The sequence below is a fragment of the Xiphophorus hellerii genome, chromosome 12 (assembly GCF_003331165.1).
Source record: "Xiphophorus hellerii strain 12219 chromosome 12, Xiphophorus_hellerii-4.1, whole genome shotgun sequence".
In the NCBI taxonomy this organism is placed as follows: Eukaryota; Metazoa; Chordata; class Actinopteri; order Cyprinodontiformes; family Poeciliidae; genus Xiphophorus; species Xiphophorus hellerii.
The window spans coordinates 18,867,819-18,892,199 of NC_045683.1; the positions used below are offsets into that span (position 1 = coordinate 18,867,819).

Consider the following 24,381-nt stretch of genomic DNA (forward strand, 5'->3'; position numbering starts at 1 on the left):
CTCAGCTGAAGGGCCGTAAACAGGTCTGTCAGCATAGTACCGCCTGAGCCAGGCTGACAGTGGGGTCTTATCTAATCCCAAACCCATCAGAGGCAAGAGCACAGACCAGGCAGGTTGTGTTCAAGCCCAAGATAAGAAGATGCAAACGAGTGATGAAGAGCAGAAGACAGCTTTCATAGTGGACAGTCCTCACAGCTAATGGCTGTTTTTTTGATGCTTGTTGTTTTTTCTGCCTAGGGTTTCTGTTCATTCTATGCTTTTAGGCTTCTGACATCTACTGAAGATGCCCTTGTCTGTGCTTGGGTTATAAATATTTCAAACCTACTGTTCTCAGAGTACCTAGATCCATATTATGCCATTAGTCTTTTTCTATATTTTTTTAAATTATTATTTTACACTGACAATGAAGAGCTATTCATGAAGAAACACTGCGGTTATCATGCAGATGCAAAACAACAACTTACCTTGTCTTTTCCTTGTTTCCGATCTTGATATACACTCCATCGCTCTCCATCGTTACTGTAAGCGAGTTTGTACGAGCCAACAAACTGGACGTGGCCAAAGTCTTTTGCTCCTTGTGTGATGATCCCTGTAACCTTGGTTGGCACAAGCAGGTCCACCTAAGAGAAGCAAAGACCACAGTGTGAGAGAAACAGAGGAAAAAAAAAGGGAGAAAATCAAAACGGAATGATGGATTTCATAGCTGGAGAAATTAATCAAGTTAAGAAGTGAACTGACATGCCCAGTTCTCACAATACAGTCAGCATCTTTTTATTTCCCTTCAATGTCACCGGCAGATTTACTGAGAAAAGACACTGGGTGCAATTCAAGTCACTTTCAATTATTCACAGAATATTGAACAACAAGGCTAAGTCCACAGCCTGGCCTCAGCAAAACAGAAACTGCACGCAGCAGCAACTTCTCAGACGCACACTCAACCATTTGGGTTAATTCTTAATAGGATCTCATTTGTTGCCTTGAATACTTTAAAGTGCTTTGCAGTCTAAAATTTCATTATTTATGTTTGTTTGTTTTTTTTTTTTTTACTTGAAAAGTTCATCACTACTTGTCTGAGGCTAAAATATATATTAAACCATAAAGTGCAAACAATGATAATATCTGCCACTGTTGGTAGTAAGGGCAAAGCATTCTGCATTTATATTCCCACTGTTTTGCTTAACTTATACATTTTCACTGTGGTTGTCATGACACAACTGAAACGAAACTGAAGTAAAATTGGCAACATCACATGAATGTGTAAGAAAGACCTTAATCAAGTTCACAACATTTAGCAAGTGACTCTCCATCAAACCTGATTTAGATTGAGCTGTTTAGCAAAAAAGACAATAGTTATATAAATAAATATATTAATGTCAATATAATTAACAAATATCAAACATTTATTTATGTGGCACAGCAAAAAATAAGCATCCGCTTCTGAAAAAATACCAGGACCTCAGGGTTCTACACAATAAATTATAAAATACAACTAAAAGGAAAGGCAACTGAAATGTACAAAAGGGTTAAGTCACATATTGAGTATATTGTTTATAATGCTCAATGAGCAATTTTAACTTTTCCCGGGCTACACTCTGCCTTGGTGTGAAATATTTCACCTTAAAATGTGAAAGACATTTTAAAGTCTTTCACATGAAAATGTGTTCTTAATTTGCTGTGTTTGCTTTTAAGCATAAATACCCAGCATGTTGCCTCGGTCTAAAGGCTGAGTTGGGTTTTTGAAAGTTTGCGTTAAGCGTGTGAGTCGCAAACAACGTGGCGTTTTAGGTGGTCCTCGCGTCTTTAAACTTACTTGAAGTTTCGCCCTCCCCCTCTCATGCGGTGACTGAGTCCTCGCTGTGCTGCTGTTTCAGTCGCCCTCCCAACCCGCTCAGCAGTTCTCTCACCCCCTGTGCTGCCACACATCCTTGTGTAGCTTATATGAAAAAAAGGGGGAAAAAGGCTCTCAGTTGGGAGGTAACCCCCGTCGTTCACTTGAAAGAGCCAGCTTTTAAAGCCGATATGTTCACGACCGAGCCATCACTAGTGTGAAAAAAGTACAGTTTTTTGTTCACTGTTCAGAAATTTCTTACTAGGTTGGCTTGACAAAAACTCTTATGAAAAATGCTCATTTGTCCCGAACACATTTCTAGACAGTCGACGCTGTGGGGTTTTTGCAAAGTTATGTAAACGAAAAGATTTTGTGAACGACCCAGGTAGCTCATTAATGCCTGGTTATAGTTCTTCTGAAACTTTGAGGCCTGTTTTCTCACTAATGTTTGCAGAGAGACAACATTAGTATGGTCATATCTTCATTTATTTTTTAAATTTAATTTATTTCCCTGACATGTTCAGAAAGTCTAGAATTTGAAAATACTTTCAAATTCAGCAAATATCCCCACGGAGATTTGTTCCTGGCTTTGTCAGTGGCCCAAAATGTGTCATGCTAGCAAAGACAATGCCTAAGGGATCTGCAGCTCTACTTGCCATAAAATGTATTTCTACATCTTACTGACCCAGGGTTGCAAAAATACGTATTGAACATTTATTAGATTTTTATTTCTAAAACAATTACGAGAACAGTGTAGCATTTCTATTTGTGTTGATCTGTCACGTGAAATACTTGAGTAGCTGCAACAGAAATTGCAAAAAGATTTCAGGAGGTATAGATATTTTGCAAGTTACAGCATTCCTTCACCTTTTTGCAGCACGTCACACAAAATGTTTATTGTTTTAAAGTACGTTATGTCATATGAGTATGGGGAAACGTAAACCGTTTCAATGTGTAAAATCTAATATGGCTTCTCATGCAGTAATGATGTGGTTTTCATCCTGTCTCTGGTGACGGGCTTTGTTTTTTCATTAACGTCAGAGGACAGATCTTAAATATTTAATAGCACCGCTTTGTGATGTTGATAGGTTAGACAGTTATCCAATGGCATTTAAACTATCAGACAAATCAGAGCAGCACCAATTTGCCACCAACAAAAGATGAAAAATATGTCTTCACAAAAACAGTGGGAAAATTTAGATCCACAGAAAGAGGTGCGAGACAAACGTACGGTTTTATTTTTTTAGCAGAATATGCTACATAAAATACTGGGACAGCAATACATCAAACTAATTGGCCTGTTCATGCGGCAACAAATCCTGTGTCATGCTCAAAAACAACAACAAAAAAGAAAGGCTTTTGTTAGAAAAATACTACCGCAGTATGAATTCATGGATCCTTTTAGGTCTTGACATGTTGCAGAGCACAACAGCACCCCACACAACATTGGTGGTACTCAAAATGGCGATGTGAATATAAGATCAAGAGTTTTCATCTTTCATAAAGTTTCAGCAACGCTTCAGAAGACCTTTCCCACTTATTTGAAGATTTAGGTTCACTCCTGGGGCACAGTGGATGCTTTCTTAAATACGGACCCCCTGCTGAGTATATAAGAAGGCATAAGAAAAAATAAAAGTTTGATTCTTTGAAAGGCACCCGAAGTGATTTAGCACCTAACTCTGCATTTCTGAGAGGCAAAGCTAAGAAAAGTGGGACCGCAGCTTGCGTGTGCACACCTAATAATGCTGCTGTTACAGCCATGCATTTATGCAGATGCTGCACTGCATATACACATGCTTCATTTGATGTGAATTCACTATTAATGGAGTTTTTCCCATCAAATAAATTCTGCATTCGCCTCCGTTTGCATATAAACGGAAAGCTCATTTCTGTTTTAGCTGTGGCAGCAGGGAGAGAAAAAATTTCCTGTGATATATATGAATAAATTAAAGCAACAGCTCTGTTGCAGTGACAATAATGTCAATACAAACTCCTGGAATAAAGGGGCAAGGAGGAAATGGTAGCAGATGCTGTGAGGTTGATTCTAAGGGGCATGACACCTCGCATCAGGAGGCTTTGATTATGCTCCAGTTGCAGAGCAGAGAGGTAATCTTGTTCAACCCAAGCAGTCAAGTCTGCCACAAAAACAAAGGCACGCTTGAAGTGAAACCTGTAATTGCTGTCACAGGTAGCGGTCAAAAAATACGACCGCCCCTAGCGACGCCAGCTCTCAGCACTTTGATGGCCCAAACTGAATTACGGAGCGAGATAAGCTTGTTAAAGCAAGGTCTTTCCTCCGGTCCCCCCCTTCGTCTGTTCTTTCTTCCATCACACTCTCAATCCAAGTCGCTCCTCTGTGAGCTTTTAACCCAGACAAACTGGAATAGCAAAAAGGCTCTGTAAGGATTTTGCTTGTGGCACAGACTGTTCTGAAGAAATAAACAAGCTTTTAGATCAGGATTTTCATTTGTCCTTAAAATCCTAAAATGGACTTAATTTAGGTTCAGTTTGTAGTTGTAGGGTAAGTCAACCTTCAACTTTGACTTTTCATCTCCAAACACTTTATGCGCTCTGCTAAATCTTATGTAGTGGTAAATGGACCTTTATTTTAGCCAACATAGTGTTCTCAAAATACTAAGCTAATCTGCTAAAACATTTTTTTTGCTGCCATTCAAATTTGGAATGTCAGCAAAACAACGGAATGCTGCAGTCGTTCTTTTTGTATCAAAAGCAGCTGCAGCTACATTGGACTGTTTCATTTTAATTTAGTCAAGTCAGCACCATTTCACAGCAAATGTCATAGTAAGGTACTTAACAAAATTGAATGAAAAACAAACAAACAAAAACTATTATGTTTATTTATAATAAAAATAACCCATTGTCAACGTAAAGTTCAGTGTTGGTTTATAGAAATGTTGGGATCTAGGGTTGTTTGAGTTTAGTTTTGGATTTTTGTTATTTTTGTATTTTTGGTATTCCTTAAGTTTCTTTATTTAAAAGGGCAAACTAAAAAAAGCTTAGTTTGCCCTTCCTTAGTGGTTCTAGTGATGTTTTTCTTGTTTCTAGTTATTTTATGTTCTAGTGTATCAAGTTTCTTTAGTCTAAGTTATTCTTTAGTGCTATAATTATTTCCTGTTCCCCTGTGCCACCTTCTTCTTATTTTTCTTCTCATTTTTATGGCGGTTGGCAAACATTAGGTGCATTACCTTAGGTGCATCTTTTCTCATCTGTCAGCCCACTGCTTCCACACCCTCCTTCCCAGTATTTAAGCTCCTCTCTCTCTGTTACCAGTTGCCAGATTGTCTTGTTTCCTCACCTTGTCTTTCTCTTTGTGCTCTCCTGTGATTCCCTCAAGTCTTCAGTTTTTGGATTGTTTGAGTTCTCTCGGATGTACTACTTTGTAAGTTGTATTTTGTCTTTTGTTCCATTACGTAAATACTCACTTCAACACTACGTTTGCACCTGCCACAACATGTAATGACAAGAAGTATGTTTCATTGTGTGATTTTTATTTATTATTATTAGTTTAGAATAAGAAGAATCTAGATTGTTTAATCTTAGACTCCCTTTTAGGCTAAGATTCTGATAGAAAAGAGCACCAGTTGTCAGTCTTGTTAAGTAATTGTCTTATTCATAATATTAGTCTATAGACTGAATAAAGCTTCCCATACTAAATTGAATAGAAATAAAATCAGAAGAAAACCTTTCTTTTTAAAGGACTATTTAAAACCTTGAGTTGTTGTTTAGATGACACTATCTTATTGATAAGATTAAGTTGATTTATATACAGAAAGAAAGTGATTGGATTGTCATTTGAAATTGCTGTTAAGTTGCTACATAGCTTCTGTAAAGTTATTTCTGTCAAACATCTTTATGGCATCTGCCAGAGTTGATGTATAAATCGTGTTTCTCTAATAACAGAGCTGTTGCTATTACCAAAGGAGGAAAAAAAAGATGAAAACAATATATGTGACCCTGAAAGATACAAATGAGTCCAAGTTTTCTTTAAGAATGAGCACTAAATATGCATTTATGAAAGCAGTGCTGATTTTACTTTACGTGGTGTAGATAATAAAACCTTCACACTCTCAGGAGGAATGTCTCTGTGTAATACATAATTTCAGTACATACTCAATGCTCTCAGGGAAAAATTCGGAAATGTGTGCGCAAAACTGGCAGTGAAATAAGGAGAACGACGCTATGGTTCATCAACCACATATCAGTGTAGTGATCATTACAGCTTGAAGCTACGGCAAGAGGATGATAATACTATCATTCAATGCATCTTTCACCATAGGAGGTTTTAATAACCTTTATTGGGTCGATTTGCTTAATCATACATTAGAGTCCCTTACATCTAACGCTTCTGCATGGCTTTGTCTTTATGCTCAATATGAATCTTGCCACCACCACAACAGTCATTATCAGGAGTCATTATCATGCCAAAACTACCAGAAGAGCTCATAAAAGTTTCTCAAATGAGTATGGCATCATTCTGACTGAATAAAGAAGTTCTGTGTCATGCATATATGCAGAGAGTAAAACATGCACAATCCATCATAAACACACAGCAGTCAGCTGGCTGTAGAGAGTGAATACTTTCAGTCCATTAATTAAGTTCTTCCCGCATGATGCAGTAAGCAGCTTTACAGTCCATGAAGTTCAAACTGCTGCAAGTTTGCATGTTATTGGTTTAACCAGGAATTCATTAACATAGAGCTTGATATATAGGTAAAAGTAAAGTCTAGCCAGAGTATGTTTTCTTCATTTTTACCTGTCTCAGATATCTGGTTACAGTATGTTTTAACACCAATTTCACAAACAAAAAGTGAAACATTAGCATATAGACCCAGCCATTGCTAATGTTGACAAGTGTCACTGCCCAGATGCCTTTCATTTGTTTACGTTAGAGGGCAGGTTTGAGTGAGTTTCCAAATTCAGAGGTAAATTTCAGAGAATAAAAAACATTGCGGTAGTTTACATTTTGATTATGTACATTACTAGACAAAGACATAAAATGAGGTGCCTCGGTAAATGGAGGTGGTTTGTGCAGCCATCGAATACACTGTGATATTTATAAGGAAAGTTTCCTGATTTCTGTCCTCTTACTTCCATTTGCTGATCATAGCTGAGATATACTGAGCAATATTGCCCAGATTAACAGTAGCATTGCTCCAATTGTTGCGTTTGCATAAGTGATGTCACGCACCATGGCAGAACTTGGAACAATTAGCCACATCAGAAACAAAGAAAAATGATAAAACCACCAATTTCTGAGAAAATTGTGATTTTTGTTTTTTGCAAGCTATACTAGTTGAAGTCATGAAGAGACCACTCTGTGCTTTATGTAGCAGTAAAAAAATCAGTGAAAAGAAAACTTGCCAGCACTACTTACATGATCTGAGGCAATCAAGTCTGCAGAAATACTTTTCAGTTTCTCATGGGGTGAGTTTTTCTTTTATTGTTTCTAGAACACAATTAAGATACACAGCATGCCACCGGTACACAGATGTGGACATGTGTGATCTTGTGCTGCACATATGGTTGTAATTAGAGCGCAATGACAGCAACCAGGTGGGTGAGTTGTGGTGCATGCCATCTTGACTAACTGTAACTAGTTAGTCAGCATCTAGTTAGTCAGGATGGCATGTTGACTCACTAGATACTGTTTCCGTTTCTGATCGGACTAACTGCATCTTGTAGCTGCAGAGCCTGAATTGAAATAATTATTTATGCTGGCGTTCCTTTGGGCTGAAAGAAAACATTATCAAGATGTTGTACATTTATTATTATCTTCTTCTAATGCGGGGTTGGGTTATGGATCAACAACTTAAGTAGAGAGGTACAAGCTTCCTTTTCCCCACTCATTTCTCAGAAGGACAATAATTACACAGCAGTGATTCAGCTGCACCAGGTGCACTCCAAAACCTCCCGTCATAACTCTTCGAAGTGCCCGAATCAGATACCAGGTAGCGAGATGCATTGAGGTTAATGTACAGAGATGGTACTCTGATGGAAATGTTTCATTTATTGTTTGATTTAATTAGCTCTGTGATGTTTTCTGTGTGTAAATTTGACTTTGTCTGGACCAATTGGTCAACTGTGTGTAATCTGTCCAAATTACAGAGTACACACACCTGGTGGTGTGTCTGTCACCATTTAAAAAAACTCTTCAAAGATGGAAAATATTTGGTTAATGTGACTACTCATACATACCAATCTGCAGTCAAACTAATACAGTACAGAGTATCAGGCTTTTTCTAATCCACTAAAGTATTTATCTACTTCTGACACTGGCAACCAAAGCATTCTTCATAAATGTAGTCTGGAGTACAAACCTTTATTAAATGAGTCTGGCATGTAAATGAGCCAGATGAAGTTAAAAATACATTTCCTTTTATCTAAAGTTTATTGCAGGTTGATAGAATAAAATATGAGACAATGAAGTATGACACAAGCTAAGGAGATCAGATAATAAAAAAGAGATTTATTAAAGAAACCCAAGCACATCAGACTTTAAATAGCCACATAAATGTTATATTCTTACTTTGAAAGCCTGAGCTGATCTGTTTCACAGCTCTAAAAAGCTAAGATCCAATGCTACTAAGCTATTAGAGAATACTGTTAAGTACACATAAGTGATGCATTCTGATAGTTTGCTGTTATTTCACGATGCCTGGCAGTAATACTGTGGTGGAATATGTTCTAATTTTAATCCTTAATGCCATTTCAGTGAAAATACCAAATCTTCTCAATTAACTAATGCCCATTAATGGACATTTGCTCAGGTTGAACAACTTCAATAGCTACGAACCTACAATGATTAATTTTTTTTTTTTTTTTATCTATTCAAAGAACATAAAGTAGTTTGTCATGTTTCTATTCTACTAGAATAAGTGATAACTTCAGCTAAATGGAAGCAGTACATTCCTGAGTCAGGAAGTCTGATCAACAAAGACTAAATGGCCTTTCAAATCATCCTTTCAAACTGTAAGCTAAACATGTCCTGCATACCTTCTGATTATGTTAATGCTATTGATAAATCATAAAGAGTTGAGGTTGAGCCTTACTTTCACATTCCCAATCCACCTCCAGAGATAGTCACAGAGTCATGGAAACCATAAGGACAACTCTGGATCATGGAACGAGTCTGACACACTTAAAGACATAAAGCAAAGACAGCCACAACTGCGGCTCCGGCCTTCTTATGACAACACAGTAATACCCCCAAAAGTGTCCATGTGATGTATGAAATATAATGATCTTCACAATTTGATGCAGTTAGCAGCACATTTACAATGACACAAAAAATCTGAGAAAAAGACAAAACGTCGGCAGACATGGTATGAGCAATCAATGTATAAATTTTAAATCGTCTGCTAGGTGAAGCTTAGACTCAAACTGAATCAACTAGGACAGATCTCTTTGCACACAGAACTATCTGCAGAAACACAAGAGCACTCCACAGTGTCTACAGAAAACAGAACAATTACAACTGTTACAATTCCTCCTGGTCATAGCTATGTAGAAAAAAATAAAACACTGAAAATAAAAATGAATGACTTATTATAGCTAACAGATTGCACATGACCAAAAAAAAAAAAGTAAATGTTTGGAGTAAATAACCCTCAGGCTGTCTCTAGCATCGGGTACTACGAAATGTTCAGATGAAAGAACCTGTGGAACGACAAACCCACATGTTCAGCTTGAGAGTGAAATCAAACAAATGAAATAAAATAAGAAGGAAAAACAATTCTTCCACAGCAAAAAAAAAAAACACCTATCTTTGCTTCAAACTGCATGTCAATTAGTAAGCAAAAATAGTGTTTAGATGCAGCAGCAGTATGGGACCGGCAAATAGACATTTACCCAAATATTATAGAATGTGTATGCAAATATTTGAGCCTTAATCTACAGTTTGGACTTTGTTTGATCAAGGGAACACACAATAAACTCAAACTTCAACCCAATTCTAGCTTTTATAAATCATTGATGTTGCATGAAAACTTTAGACTTTAAATATTTTCTCTATGCAATAAATTTTGGATAAGAATAAAATCCATCTCTCACTGTTGCATAATCTACATGGATTATAACACTGTGTTACAAAATCTGTTAGAAAATATAGTCAAATGCAACAAGAATGTTCTTGTTAAAGCTAAATGCTACACTTGTTTCAATGTATGTGAGGAAGTCTCATGTTCCACTGCTAATTTATAACTCGTTCTGTGTCTCTCTTCCTTGGGGCCTATCCACCCACACAAAATCAGTGAACTCCATTTTTCATTCTGTTGCTGTTTGCTCATTTGTTTGTCTGAGACTCTCTCTCACTTAGTAATTTGCCACACCATATAGTATTTGGAACCAATTTACAAATAAACAATCCTCCCATATTTGCATACCGTCCATGATCTGACTTTTGAAAAAAATATTTGGTCCTTGCTTGAATTTCTCAGTAGACACAAACATGCAGAGACAGAGGCAGCGAGAGACGGAGGCAATCTCCCCTCTAACGGTTCTTGTGATCAGTGTTTTTCCACACGGGGTGATGGGATGTCAGAAGGTATAAATGCCTGCTGAGCGCTCACACTGTGAAGGGAAGGTGTGCTGGCAGTCTGAAGTTGCCCCGGAGCATGGAGCATAGAAAAGGCAATGTCACAGTGGTAAAGCATCATAGGCAGGTCAGCTCTGACAACATTCCAGCGTGAACTTAAACATTTTCCTCCTTTTCAAATTTGACTTGTATACACTGTTCCTGAAAGTGCTGGCTGTGAAATGTAAGTCAAATGTAGATTCCTTAAAGCCAGATCTGCGTGTAGCATTTCCTGTCAAGTTATGAGGATAAATAGCTCGGTCACAGATCAAGATGGATTGTTTGATGTATATAGAGAGAGTCACATCTCACAGCCAAAACTGCTGGGGATATAACTGCAGGGAAAACACTCTGCAGTAACTCACAGTAAACAGCAAACTGGTGGCAGCCACAAAAATAGACAGCCAAACAGTTATACATGAACTGAATCATGCATTAAACATCCTCCCACTTTCTTCCTGCTTCCCCTCACTCTAATCTACTTGCTAGCACATTTGCATGAAAAATTGCTAGTTAGTGTAGCTGATGTAACATTTTTACAAATGTTCATTGAAATATATTGAGTTTGTCTATCTAGATATGTAATATTGTGTTCTAAGCTTTCACATGTGATTTAAATGAATATAAAAGAAATAATACTAATAATAAACAACAGTTTGTGTGTATTTTAGTCTGTCTGCACGGTGGAGCTTGCGATAACACAGGTAATTTGGGGTAGTTTGATATATTTCATGTACAGTCAGTGGAAATGTAAGACTTGAAGGCATTGTCAAATAACAGGCTGACAAAAAATATACCTCCCCTTCCCCCAAAAGAAAAAACAGGATTCAAAGATGCAAAAAAAACCCCACAAAACAAAACAAACAAAAAATAAATAAATAAATATGTATATATATATATATATATATATACCTTTTTTTAAAGAGATTTTCTTACAGTGTTTTTTACAGTCAAGGAACACCGATATCTCTTCCCTTGACCACAAATACAAAAAAAACATGCTATTTCAGATCATCTAGCTTTTAAGACATTTCAGCCTATACCACTGCTAATTACAAGGGGGGAGAGACAAAATTCAAGTATTCTTTATGCACATAAACACTTTTTTGACTAAATTAAATCTTTCAAAAACCATATTTACACAATCAGAATCAACCTTTTAAACTTCAGTTCAAAGCCAAACAATAATCTAAACCAAAACACAATCAAAGCTATTTCTCCTCCCTCCAGTCTAGGTGGTTGATCCAGTGAGGCTGATTGAACACACACGACTTTTGTCCGCAATTATCATGGCAACACATGATCACATGACCTCATAGATAGGGATAGAGTGATGAGACAAACAGCTTCAATTATTAAACCGATCCACCAGATTTAAATCCTTAAAACATAAATCAAAAGAAATACATTACCGACCCCTGGACTAGACCAAGCGCAAGATAGACGCAGTCTATTTACTATTTATAACACTGGCAAATTTTTCAAGAAATAATTTTGGAAAACTCTGGAGTCTTTCAGTGAAAACATTGTCAATCATTTGTGACTGAGAGGTCTCTTCAATGATGTGTGATTTGGTTTTCCACCTGTTCAATAGGAAAAAAAATAGCTGATCAGATCCCCTGGGACCTCTTTATGAGATGCTTGCACTGTGTAAATTGTTGACCTGGATTTATTTGCAAAGACCATTATTGCACTTGAAAACAGACAGCTGTGGAATGTGACAGGAAAATAAAAATGTTCAATGCAAAGTTGTGATGATCTGCTGGTTTGGGCTCCAACTGTAGTATAAGCATAAAATCTAGGTAAACTTGGCAATTTTGTTGAGCATGGGGCCGCAACGATGAATACTACAACCTGCAGATGGAGAGAGGACAGAATTTTTTAACTTTCACTCCACCTGGCAGCTCAATCTTGGTCCTGCATGTCCATGCTGTCTAAAAGTTCTCAAGGTGCTATGGAGTGGTTGAAATATACAGCTAAACTTTCCCCTGCACACCACATGCTCTCTGGTGCATACCATATACTACTTGGTGAGCACCTGTTGATATGTGGTGCGCACAAGTTAGTTTATTTTTTTTTTCAGTGTCCTTTTAGGGGCTCCGTACAGTTTAGACCATAAGTGTGATGTGACAGAAAAATGAGGTACAGTTGAAACATTTTTAAAATAAAAATGTGAAAAGTGTGGCATGTATCTTTGCTTACAAAGATGCATGCCAGGGAGTAAGTGTGTAAGGGAGTATACACACTTACTCCCTTAAATAAAAATAAAATCCAGTGCAGCTAATTGCCCACAGAAGTCCACAGAGTCAACATCTGTGGAATGTATTAAAGACCTCAGAACATTACAGAACAAATGGATTCATCCAGACAGCTGCATTTTCTTTTGGTTTAAGCTACCAAGATAGATCCCAAAAGAACTGGACCTCTCATCGTTAAAGGTACTGAGTTATGGGTCTAAATGCACATGAATGCCATCTTTTCAGGTTCTAGTTTTTGAAAAATACTTAAAAAGAAACAAACTTCCACTTCATAATTATACACTCTTTTATGTTGGTTCATCACATGACAATCTAACAAAATTTGAAACTTTGACTTCAGGTGTTTGGGCATTTATGTTGCAATAGTTTTAGAGTAAGGAGAGTATCTGATGAATGTAAAAAAATAATTTCACATGACCAGTAAAGGTCAGAACACAAAAAACACAAAAAAGAAAAATACAAGGAAGAAAAGTGATGCAAATCCAAGGTACTGTTCAAGTGCCTTGTGTCTAAGTTAGTTAAGGGTGTTGTTAAAAACACAAGAGAGAAACAGTACATTATATGATTTGTCAATGACTTTGCTGTCACACCATGCATAAATTGGTATTTATACCACTAAACACTGAAATGATTAACTCAAAAGGCCTCTGACAAGCCTCTCATAGCACACAGCATTAAAAGTAAGCCACACAAGTTCAGACTTCAGTTCATTGCAGAAACTAATGAAGGATATTACTTATGACAAAGGAAACATGAAGATAAATCAGACACAATGGTTTCAATCACTTAACACAAGGGCTTAAAGTAGGAAAGCATTCCTGGAACTACTCAGGTGCTTCTGACTTTTAGTGGTTCTGAAGTGAAGTATTAGGATTCATATGCATAAAAAATGTTCCATGGCAGCACACTAGATCATTCACACGGGGAATTTCACACACTGTTTAACGCTGACTGTGACAAGACATCTGATGGACTACAATTTGCAGAAAAAATCTAGTCTGTCTCAGTGTGTGATCTTTGAAATCAAATCTATCATTTACAAAGAAGGCAAGAAAATAACTTTCAATTAAATAGAATAAAAGAGGAAATAAAAATGCAAAAGCTTAAAATGTGGCTTTCCCATTCTTATATTGACCCCATGTGGTTAGGGGGTATTGAGGATAGGATAGGTAAAATCGACTTTTTTCAGCTTTATATCATGTTACAATGTTATTCTGTCATCAAAACATACCTGGAATGTTACTTTGATTCTTTCATGCACGTATGAGAAATGCTTTAATCTCTTATGGCGGCCATTCGAGGATGTCTATATGCTTGCTCTCACCAAGCACCGCCTTTTTCCCGCAGCTCCTCTACGGAGCTGCAGTTTCCAAGCCAAGCTTCTGCCTCACAGAGCACCCCTCCCAAGCGACGTTCTTTGGAGTATAGCAAAGAACATCTGCAGCTGATCTTTTCTATACTGCAAAGAACACTGTAAGCAGATTAATAAAGAAACTTTGTGATAATGTGCTGAAGGTCGAGTGTCAAAAAGAGCAGGAGTCTCTTAAAAAGACAAATGCATTAAATTGCAAAGTGAAATTTTGTTTAAGTCATATTTTATATATATATATATATATATATATATATATATATATATATATATATATATATATATAATACAGCCTTTTTATAACTGAAGGTTACATAGTTAAGTTAATTGTGCTATAAAATGGAACTATGTGCCTGGCCATAATACTGCTTCTTCAAAAAACTCAAATATCACTGTGCCCAAGTAGGAAATTATGACATACTAACAAAAGTTAAATTCATACCATAGAAGGAGTTGGAAGAAGAGGCTGGGTTAAAGTGCATGTATCTATAAACCTCCACAAAGAATAGAAAGTGTAAGTGCTCTGGTACGAAGGAAATCTTCCACGTAACTTTGGACTTCCCAGAATCAGGTTAAATTAGAAAGATGTTTTAAATCTGGCAATGTGATCAGCAGGAAACGCTGCTTGTCCAAAGATCCCTTCTACACACTTTCAAACCAAAGATATGCATGTGCACCCTGGACCTAATCTCTGCTGCACCAATTTAACATCTGGCACATTCACTTCTGACAGTTTCTGCAGATCGTCCCTGATTACAGCAGGGACTACTGCAGACTCATGGATCAATCATCCCATGATAAAGCAGATAAATGCAACCAGTGTCTGCTGATAGTGTGGTTTGAAAGCATAGCAGAGATGGTGAGAGAGATAGGGACAGAGAGAGAGAGATGAGGATGAGGTTGTAGTGTTGAGGGAAAACATTTTTTATTGGATAATGAAGACAAAATACATGCATTACACAGATTCCAGACTGATACATGTAAGAGTGCAGAGGGAAGGAAGGAAAACTAAAGCAGATGGACTTACTATCCTTTTTGAAACTTCATTTGGATGCTAATTGAATCAGCATGCAAGCTGCAGGGAAATTGAATAAAATGAAGAAAAGAAAGAGCCATATTGGGCAGGATTAAAATCAGGCCCTGGCGATAATTCCCTAATGAACTTTACATCACCCGTTATTTCAAATGAGTGCAGATTCTAAGATCCTTCCAAAATTGTTGGTTTAATGTTTGCAAGCTAATTGAATTAGCAGCATAAGAGGGGAGGCATTTCAAACTGACATACCAACATTTGTTATGTCCAAATGGGTTGTGTCTTAGTTTCATGTTAGTCCCATCTGAAAATATTTTCCAAAGAAGTCTTGTGTAACTCATAATGTGACAAAATACCTATTACTGGACACACACATACAATAACAGAACCTTGCCAAATCTTAAAATTTTGCACTGATTGATCATGGCAACAAGCTGAAAATTTAATTGTGCCTCTCTGATAGTGGGCTGGCGCATCTGCCAAGACAAAACTTGGCAGCCAGAATCCAAGTCCTGGTCATCTGTTATGCTAGCTTCCAAGAGTTGCATCAGCAGATCTTGTCAAAGTTGACAGAAAACAAATATCATCATTGAATAATGCATTAATTAAAGTTAACTTATGCACATGCTTGCATCTTTGTTTCAATAAATAAATTGTATACAAAATCAAAGCAATAAAAATAATTAATATTGATCATTAATAAAATCTATGCTCAAACACTACTGCGGTTATATTCAATACATTAGAATTTGCCGTTTAAGTTAAGCATGTTTATCAGATTAAAGGTACCTTTTAAAGATAAAAGAAAGTATTAAACATGATTAGGTTAAATTTCTTTGTGTTAAAACTGTACTTTTTTATTATTTAAAACAGAGAAGTGAGCTACAAACATGTTAATGTATGTTTGACATAAATTCAGAAAATAAACCAAAGGGGTTCTCCTAAAAGCCTTTTGTTTATATAATTATAATAATAATAATAATGTACTGTATATATAATTTTATAATAATTATATATATATTTACCACAATATTACATTGTACTGAGATGCTGTTTCAGTTTCAGTGCTCTGTATTGGTGGTACCATTTCTTTGCAGCTGTGATTAAGTTAGTTGGCTCTTGTTGCTGCTTTCATCACTGTGAAATATTATGTTTGTTCACGCTGCACAAACCTCAAATTTGCAGGACAAAATATTATTATTTTTGCCTTAAAAAGTAAAGTTTTTCTGATTGTTCACATTTTCAAAGATAAAGTGACTAATCTACGTATGATACAAAACTAGAAGGTTGTGGAGATCTGAAGGAATTCAATATTGGACATATAAACTGTAAAGTACACCAAAAAATATTGGTAACTCTTGAACTTTCCACATTTGACGCAGTATAAATGGTATACAATAGTGAAATGGAAAATTTAAGATACACAGATTTACAAAATATTGAGGTTTCTGATTCCAAGGCAATGGATAAATGTGAAAAGTATAAAAAAATTGGGTATGAAAACTTTTGCTTAGTACTGTAATCTTGAACTGTGTGGTAATAACAGTTCGTCAGATGTTTACCTGAACATCTGAGTCTATCAAGAGTCACAGAATGGTGGAAAATCCAGCCTGACAGACACTGAACTGTGAAATATCCTGGTTAATCCTGGTATATCTAGCATGTTGAACATGTTACTATTTTTGCATTAGAGGGTGAAACAACTGTTGGACCTAGTACCTGATAGACCTAAAACCTAATAGCTTTTCATTGAAGCTTGTAAATTGGTAAATATTTTTTTCTCACTTCTGCACAAAGCTAAGTGGTTGTGTTTTTTAATGACAATGTGAAGATGTCAACCCTGTGGGATACATTTTTTTGTTCAGCAGCAAACACTCTTCAAGTTGATTAGTTATTTTTGTTATTAATATTAGTTCTAATGTGTACTTCATGAAAAATAACCAAAACATGTAACCAGAATATTAAGTAGTCCAGTGTGCTGAAAAACGGCTTTCATATAATTTTGGCTAAATCAATACAATGTGACAGTAATACCAAATGGTGAACTTAAGAGGATACCTTCTGCATGCTGCAGACTGAAGGACAAAGACAATTACTCACTCTACTGAAGCTTTTACAACACATTATATTTTTTCATCCAAGGACTTTTAGAACTGTATTATACTGTTGTTCTTCAAATAAATCTAATAATCATGTTATCCAAGTTAATAGGGGTAAGACTTCCTTAAACGTTTCCTTAAAATTGCCCTTCCTTTTCAGACTTTGGAGATGAAAAATAATATCACAGAAAACAACAACAAAAAGCACATTATTGCAGTATCTGTAGCTTTGACTAAATAATGATTCAGTGTCATCTTTCCATGCATCTGATACTATAGGATGTAATCTCTTGCAAAGACAGAGTACTCTGCTTTTTGAACATGTTGAAAAATGATATAGTGCGAGTCACATCTTAGAGACATGACCTATACTCAGCATAAATGTAATTTCTACAAATAATATGTAAATGACTAAATAATACTGATACTCAATCTCACGCTATGCACATGCTCATAACCCGAGCAGAAATCCATTGAGCATCACATCTATTTATTATTGCTTCTAGCCTGTGATACACATGAGACAACAATCTATGTAAAGAATCAAAATGCACTGATGTTCAAGATGAATTGTAGAAGAGCTGGTGTACATCAGCAGCATATACAGATGTTGATCTGACGGATATTTTGAATTTAACTCTTAAACACTTAATGCAATTAGATGCTTGAAAAGAAGATTTATCTTTTGCCAACCGATTCATGCAAATGTCAAATGATAAAATAAAACCATTTCTCCTGCTCTCCTTGTTTCCATTCACAATCAGAGGCCATGCATGCCAAGGTAAGCTTTTTTTTCTTTTCTACTAACCCTGTAACAGACTTGTGATTCACTTGGGATGAACATTTTCTTCTCATAGCAATTTAAGCAGAATCCATACACCAAAGACCTTGAAGATGATTAAACTGATACAGGAATCAATAGATCCATCATGGTATGTATTTCAGATGGAGGGAGGATAAATGTTGCAGGATCCCTGGTGATTCCAGGTGTGTTTTTCCTCATCTTTTTAAATTGCTAGCCTGCACTTTGTTAATGTTCTTTGCTAACTCAAACAGACTTTTTTATGTAAAGCAGAATTCAGCTTGTCTAACAGCATTCTCCTCTGCCCTTACGCTCTTTAAATACCTCACTGGTTCAGGACTCATTGCTGGGCCTGGTCTGTTTTCCAGTGATTCTTGAGCTAACTGAACCTCTGCCTTCTTGCAAGTAGGCTATGGGTCGTAAACCTTTGTTTAAAACATAAATGTTTTATGTGCAGCTAGCTAAAAGAAGCAAATGTTCTCCGCCAAAATAACCGTGTTTGCTGTCATGAATATTTATTAATGAGAATAAGAAGACAGAGAGGACTCTTAAAACATGGATAAGCAAAGAGGAACAGAGTACAAGAACAGAGTAGAAGTCTGATCATGTTGGTTAATTTTGGATTCTTCTTCATCCATCTGATATTATGTATTTACTGTCCTCAGCTAGGAGACGACACGATTATTCTGTCACTGTCAGCCTGCTGACTAGCTCTGCCATGGTGATATCTGCCACAAAAGACCAACAGAAAGCTTGATGTTATTGAGCTTTGTCTCATAAATGAAACATATGCAGTTGCCCTTATTGAGCAATGTTTTATGACTTTTATTCCTGCCTCTTGTATATTCTCAGTTGTTCAAATGGATTAAAACTTAACAAATGCTTATTTTTATCAGGAAAGTATTTCCAATAAATAATATTTAAGGATCTATCTTCAAAGAACCAACCAAACCTGAAATTAAAGTACAATCCTGCTTTCTATGATCAACATTAACGTCCACCTACCTCACTTATGTCTTACAGGAAGCCCCTCAACATGGAATGCAGACATGAATGAATGAATGAATAGATAAGTGGATTATATGTTTTTTTATTCATTGCATTTGCAAAGCGTCATCACAAGAATAACTAAGGATAATCACATTCAGTGACCATCAAGATCACTGTGTACCATTTCCTGACAACTACAAAGGTTGTAGTGAATGTGTTCAAGTAACGGTTGTTCACTAATAGTAATGAAATTAGTGCTACTGAGCTCAGACAGAACATTTTTATGCAACCTATGCAGGATTACTTCCTGTTATGCAGTGTTTAATATTCTGAGTAGTATTTTACAACAAGAGTAAAACTGTCTTTTGATGTCTGTCTTACATTCAGGTTTCTAAATGCTCATCAGTGTTGGATGAAAAAAAACAGTGTACTATCAATATATCCTCAACAAATTCAACAACCGAGAGATAGAAAAAAAAAAAAAGATTTCATGTTATTCTGAAAAAAAAAAAAGATTCCTGGCTGAACATTGTTGAGTCAAACTACTTTGAATTTCAAACTACATAATTCACAGTGAGACACACCATATACTTATCAAGCGTGATGACAAAGCTAAAGGGAATCAATACTTCTGGTAGGAAACAGACTGTGAACACACACCAAAATAACCTGTAGCTCTATAAGTTCCAATAGCTGTCTGGAAAACAGGCGAGTATGGTGGAAAGAGAAAACTGAAAGAGAAAACTGAAAGAGAAAGAGCCACCACGTCTGGTCATGTTATAATGTATAACTAAGATACAACTGTGCAAGATACCAATTTCTGGTCACTGATGTGAGAATTTTAGACTCTTTTCCTTAAGAAATTATCTGAGAAATGATTCAAACTTGCCTGGAATCAACAAAAGTAAAAAAAAAAAAAAAAACTTTAGTGATAAAAATCCCTTTTTGTTTTTTTTTTTTGGTCAAATCCCAGAAGTGCTCTCAGTAGCTTAGCAGTCACTTCATTGGGGTTCATTGTCTCCAGAGACCACTCACTGCATAGACACTTTTGGCCTAAGGCAGCAAATAAATGGCTCCAACCCAATTCTGTCATACAGCTGTAGCGTCTTCTAAGAATTGCTAACTTCTGCCTGTAAAACTTGCTCATTTGTTATGGTGCTGTTTGTTGTGTTAGATCCTCCTCATAAGTTTCATAGAAACTCTTAAAACTATTGGAGTGTTTTAGCAGTGGAAAGGAAAAAGTTAATCACCACACAAAAGTTTAAGATCTTGGTCATTCAGGATGATAAATCAGTAACATTAATTGTCTCCAGTTCAGGAGTGGCTAACAGTAGTAGTAGCCCATGTCCAGTATAAGTGGCACTGCAAGCCCTAAGAATCTCCCTTCTGCTTGAGGCCCTTTTCCTTCCTCACTTTTTCCTTCTACTCATCTTTTTATTCTTATGTTTATACATAGCACTTTGTAAACAGCCAGCTTCCTTAGCAATGAGCTTTCGAGGCAATTTTACATGACTGCTGAAAAACCGTCAAGTCATCAGTCCTCAACATAATTATGTAGATAATTATCAGTCCTTATTTTAATAATAATTTTAAAATTATTATTTTTTAATAATTGAATTTTTTTTTTCAAAATGGATAATATGAAATAATTTCATAAGATCCATTTTCAAATTTTCTGAGTTTCAGGTTTTTCTTAACTGAAGGTCATAATCATCAAAATTAACAAATAAATGCTTCAAAAATGAGTGCAATAAATCTGTCATACCTGAGTTACATTTTTTTAAACTAAAAGGTTGAAATAAATGAACTGTTTGGTTATTCTCTGTCATACTGAGACATTCCTGTGTACAGCACATGCGATAAATAAATAAATATCAGACTGTACTCCTTCTGAGTCTTTCTTGGGAAGAAACTAATGAACTACTACTCTGCATATGGTAAAATGTATGTAAATAAATTAGTGTTTGGTGGTTCGACCAAGAGCCTGTGGAACAATTCCCTGAAATCGCAGAGATGGGTCACTTTAGTCATGTCTCTTCCCTTTGCTTCCCTGCCTCTGTTTTTAATCCCCCGCTGTGCTTTCTTCTCGGTCCTCAATGTGCCTGCAGAGAATCCCTTTGATCCCAATGTACATTTTACCTGGTAAACCGCCGTTTTCTTTCTTCCAGCATCTTCCTGAGAAATCTTCCATGCTTGTAATTCTCTAATCATGTCTATTCTGCAAATATTGCTTGATGTTTACACACATTTTTGAGATCATCTTAATTTCTTGCAGATGTCACAGATTAACGGCACAACAATATTTGCAAAAATCTTTCAATAAACATCAATCTTTACTCAGGTAATTAAAAAATACAAATTTATCAAAACAAAGGAAATTCAAAATTTACATGTCACGCTGAGAATATGATTTCTGTGTTGAGAGATGCCTGTGACAGAAGCAAAACTGTCTGTAAATGTATGTGGTTAAAACAAATATCCTTTCAGGAACATTCTGCAAATCCTTTATCTACAAACAAACAATATAATGCAGGAGTTTAGCTAAATTATAACAAATGGCTGTGTGCTACCTGATTTGCTTTAATGTTTACTTGGATATTACTATTTTGTTATAAATCTACCATCTGTATGCAGGCCATCCACAGTTACAGTCAACAATTTCACACAAACTCTGTTGTCGTCATTGGAAGCATGAGGGGATTATCCGGGTGCCACAGACACGCAAGACACATATTTATCACTTTAGGGAGATAAGTGGCTGTGAAAACTTCTGAGGCAAGGGATAACTAATGGACCACCAGTAGGAAATTATGATCAAGTCTTGTTTTGTAACCTTTGCAAGCTGTAAATAATTTTGACAGGTTGGAAATGATGTGATGAAGTTTGTTCTGGCAGTGTTTTTTCACAAGGCCATGCCTACAAAACGATTTACATTCCAGTTAATATGCGACGCTGCAGTGTTGTGGACTAAGGAGTCTGTGAAAGATGATTATATTTTCTGTGATTTCTCAAATGAACAACTCTCTTTTTACCTGACCCAACATGAGATGAGCAGTCATCACTCAGCGGTTTTATTTGTTTGGTTGGTTTCTAGATACTGTTGCTGTGTGTTTGGATCAGATGTCTGCTGTGTGCAAGTGAGTCAGAAGAAGCAGGTAGGTTCAATTGTTTAGAACTGCCACAGGTGTTACACACTTTTCTGTGTACTCATATCATTCTCACGACCTATTATTGGAAAAGTGCATCCCCCTCTGCCCTGCTTTAGAGGTAACCATTAAACTGAAAGCTCATGCTGAGCTATGCCTGCAGACAGGGATCTGCATGTAATCTGTGCAGAGTGGAGGAAAGGAAGAGGAGCAGCTGGCAGAGGGAAACTGGAAGACCTTCTGTAACTTTGAACTTTATCAAATCATTAGACAGGGACCCAAATCAGAGTCAAAACCTTGGACTACATATTGGGCTAAATCCACCAATCCATTCCCTATTTCAGACATCGCTGATTTGTTTGCTGGTCATACTGTTTGTTGGTTGTTTTTACAGTGATGATAACTGAAGAGAAAACTCTAAGGCTTTACAGCAGTCACTAGTTACTGGACATTGAAAACAATTATTTTGTTTTCTTTCTTCTTCAAAACTGTTTTGAGGACTGTTAAGTTGTGTGGTCCATAAATGCCCTCACCTCCCGCCTCTTAACAACCCTTTGTTCATTTTGTGCAGCTCTGCAGATAAAAGGAACGTGTTATATTATGATCAGTCTGATGTGATGTAAATGTTAATCTTGCTAATATAACTAGACACAGAGGCACAAATTCCAGCATAAAAGTGTCATTCATATTAACTTATACAATACCACAACTATCAGCAGCACTAAATGTTAAAATAAAAGCCTTTTAGGAACAGAACAAAGGAACAGTTCCTTCACCTCAGCGTCTGACATCACAGCTTCTGTCACAGCTTTTCTTTTTTTTTTTTTATTGATTCACATTTAGTTTTTAACATGAATAAAGTCACATACTGGAGTAAAATAAGAACCAAAACAAACTGGATCAGAGCATCTCCGCTAATGTAAAAATAGTTAATAAATAGCACAACATCCATGAGAAAACTTAAGAGGAAACATAGTAAGTATTAAGTGGATATTTCAGAATTCCTTCCAAAACATCACATTAAGTGCCTGCATCAATTTAAAGCCTCTGTCTTTCAAAAACTTGGCTCTTTTATAAAGATGTGAAAAACGGAAACACATCACTCTACTCCAGTTGATGGTCTTGTTTATGTGAGGTCTGAGGTTCAATACAAAACTTCATAAGCAAAAATGCAGTATAGTTGTGTTAGCAGAGGGAAAATGTCAAACATGTAACGATCTGATGCATCTCCAGCAAATTTCTCTTTGCTGTGTGGACATCTTAAGGCTCATAATTAGCCTTAAGATGTTCCAGCTGCTTCTGGCAGCTGGAACATTTGGCAGCTAAGTTTCACAGATTCAGTTGACTCTTGAAAACATCTTCAAAGATTCTGTTTTGAGTTTCCCCTCTGAGTAATTTCATCTCCAGCCATGTAACAAAAATGTTAGCTTGGATGATACCCAAAACATCTGGGACTCAGTTTTTGTTTTGACCTACACAGACAAAGCAGTTCAGATGTATTACGTATTCAGATGTAAGCTTCTCAATCAGACTGATTGTTGAAGACAAATAGCCTTCTTGGCAGAGGTTTAGATATACGACTTACTTTCCCTATTTGCAGGGACTTTCAACCAGTTTCATCCATCAATGAACTTAAATTATATCTTTTAGTGTTTGCAAAAACATTCCTCCTGTTTCCACTCCATAATGGAAATACTTTCCTGATTAATAGGAATACTTATTTCATCATTAAGGCTGATTAATTCCATTAGTCTGTGACACTTTAAGTCATTTAGTACTAGTGCTGAGTATTAATTATCTGCCATGGCAACCAGTTAAAAGTAGATATCCAACATGCAATGTAGCAAATGCACATAAAATGATTTTTAATGCACAAACCACTCAACTGAAACTGTTGCATCACTATAAAAGTGAAACAGCACTCTGTGATATATGACTAGCTATGTTTGCTTTTGAGAGCCAAGACATCATATATGCCTGTGTCCAAAGACACAGTTTTTGGAAATGGAAGCCATTGATTTTCTCACAGCATCTGTGTAGCATCTCCTCTTCCCTGCCAGCACAGCATGTAATATGAGACCGCAAGTTTTCCTTCTACCTACAGCAATCAATTTTGCTCAACCAAGATCCATGGCATAGATTGGGCCTCTCTGAGTGCTTTTCTCCCTGAGCATACATCCCTGCATGTCATCATCCCCTGATAAGAGCTTTAAGCATGATAATAATTACAACAAAATGTCTGAATGAACCAAATCCAATTATA

At 36.4% G+C, this 24,381-nt stretch overlaps 1 protein-coding gene across 6 annotated transcripts in view; it reads right to left on the minus strand.

Annotated features, from left to right (window-relative positions):
- LOC116729593 (EGF-like repeat and discoidin I-like domain-containing protein 3) overlaps nt 1-24,381 on the minus strand; it is a 126,443-nt gene that overhangs the window by 10,356 nt on the left and 91,706 nt on the right. For all 6 annotated transcript variants that reach the window (XM_032578248.1, XM_032578246.1, XM_032578250.1 and 3 more), the window contains one exon: nt 465-620. In XM_032578248.1, the coding sequence (XP_032434139.1) occupies nt 465-620 (156 nt within the window). The remainder of the gene's footprint in view (nt 1-464; nt 621-24,381) is intronic.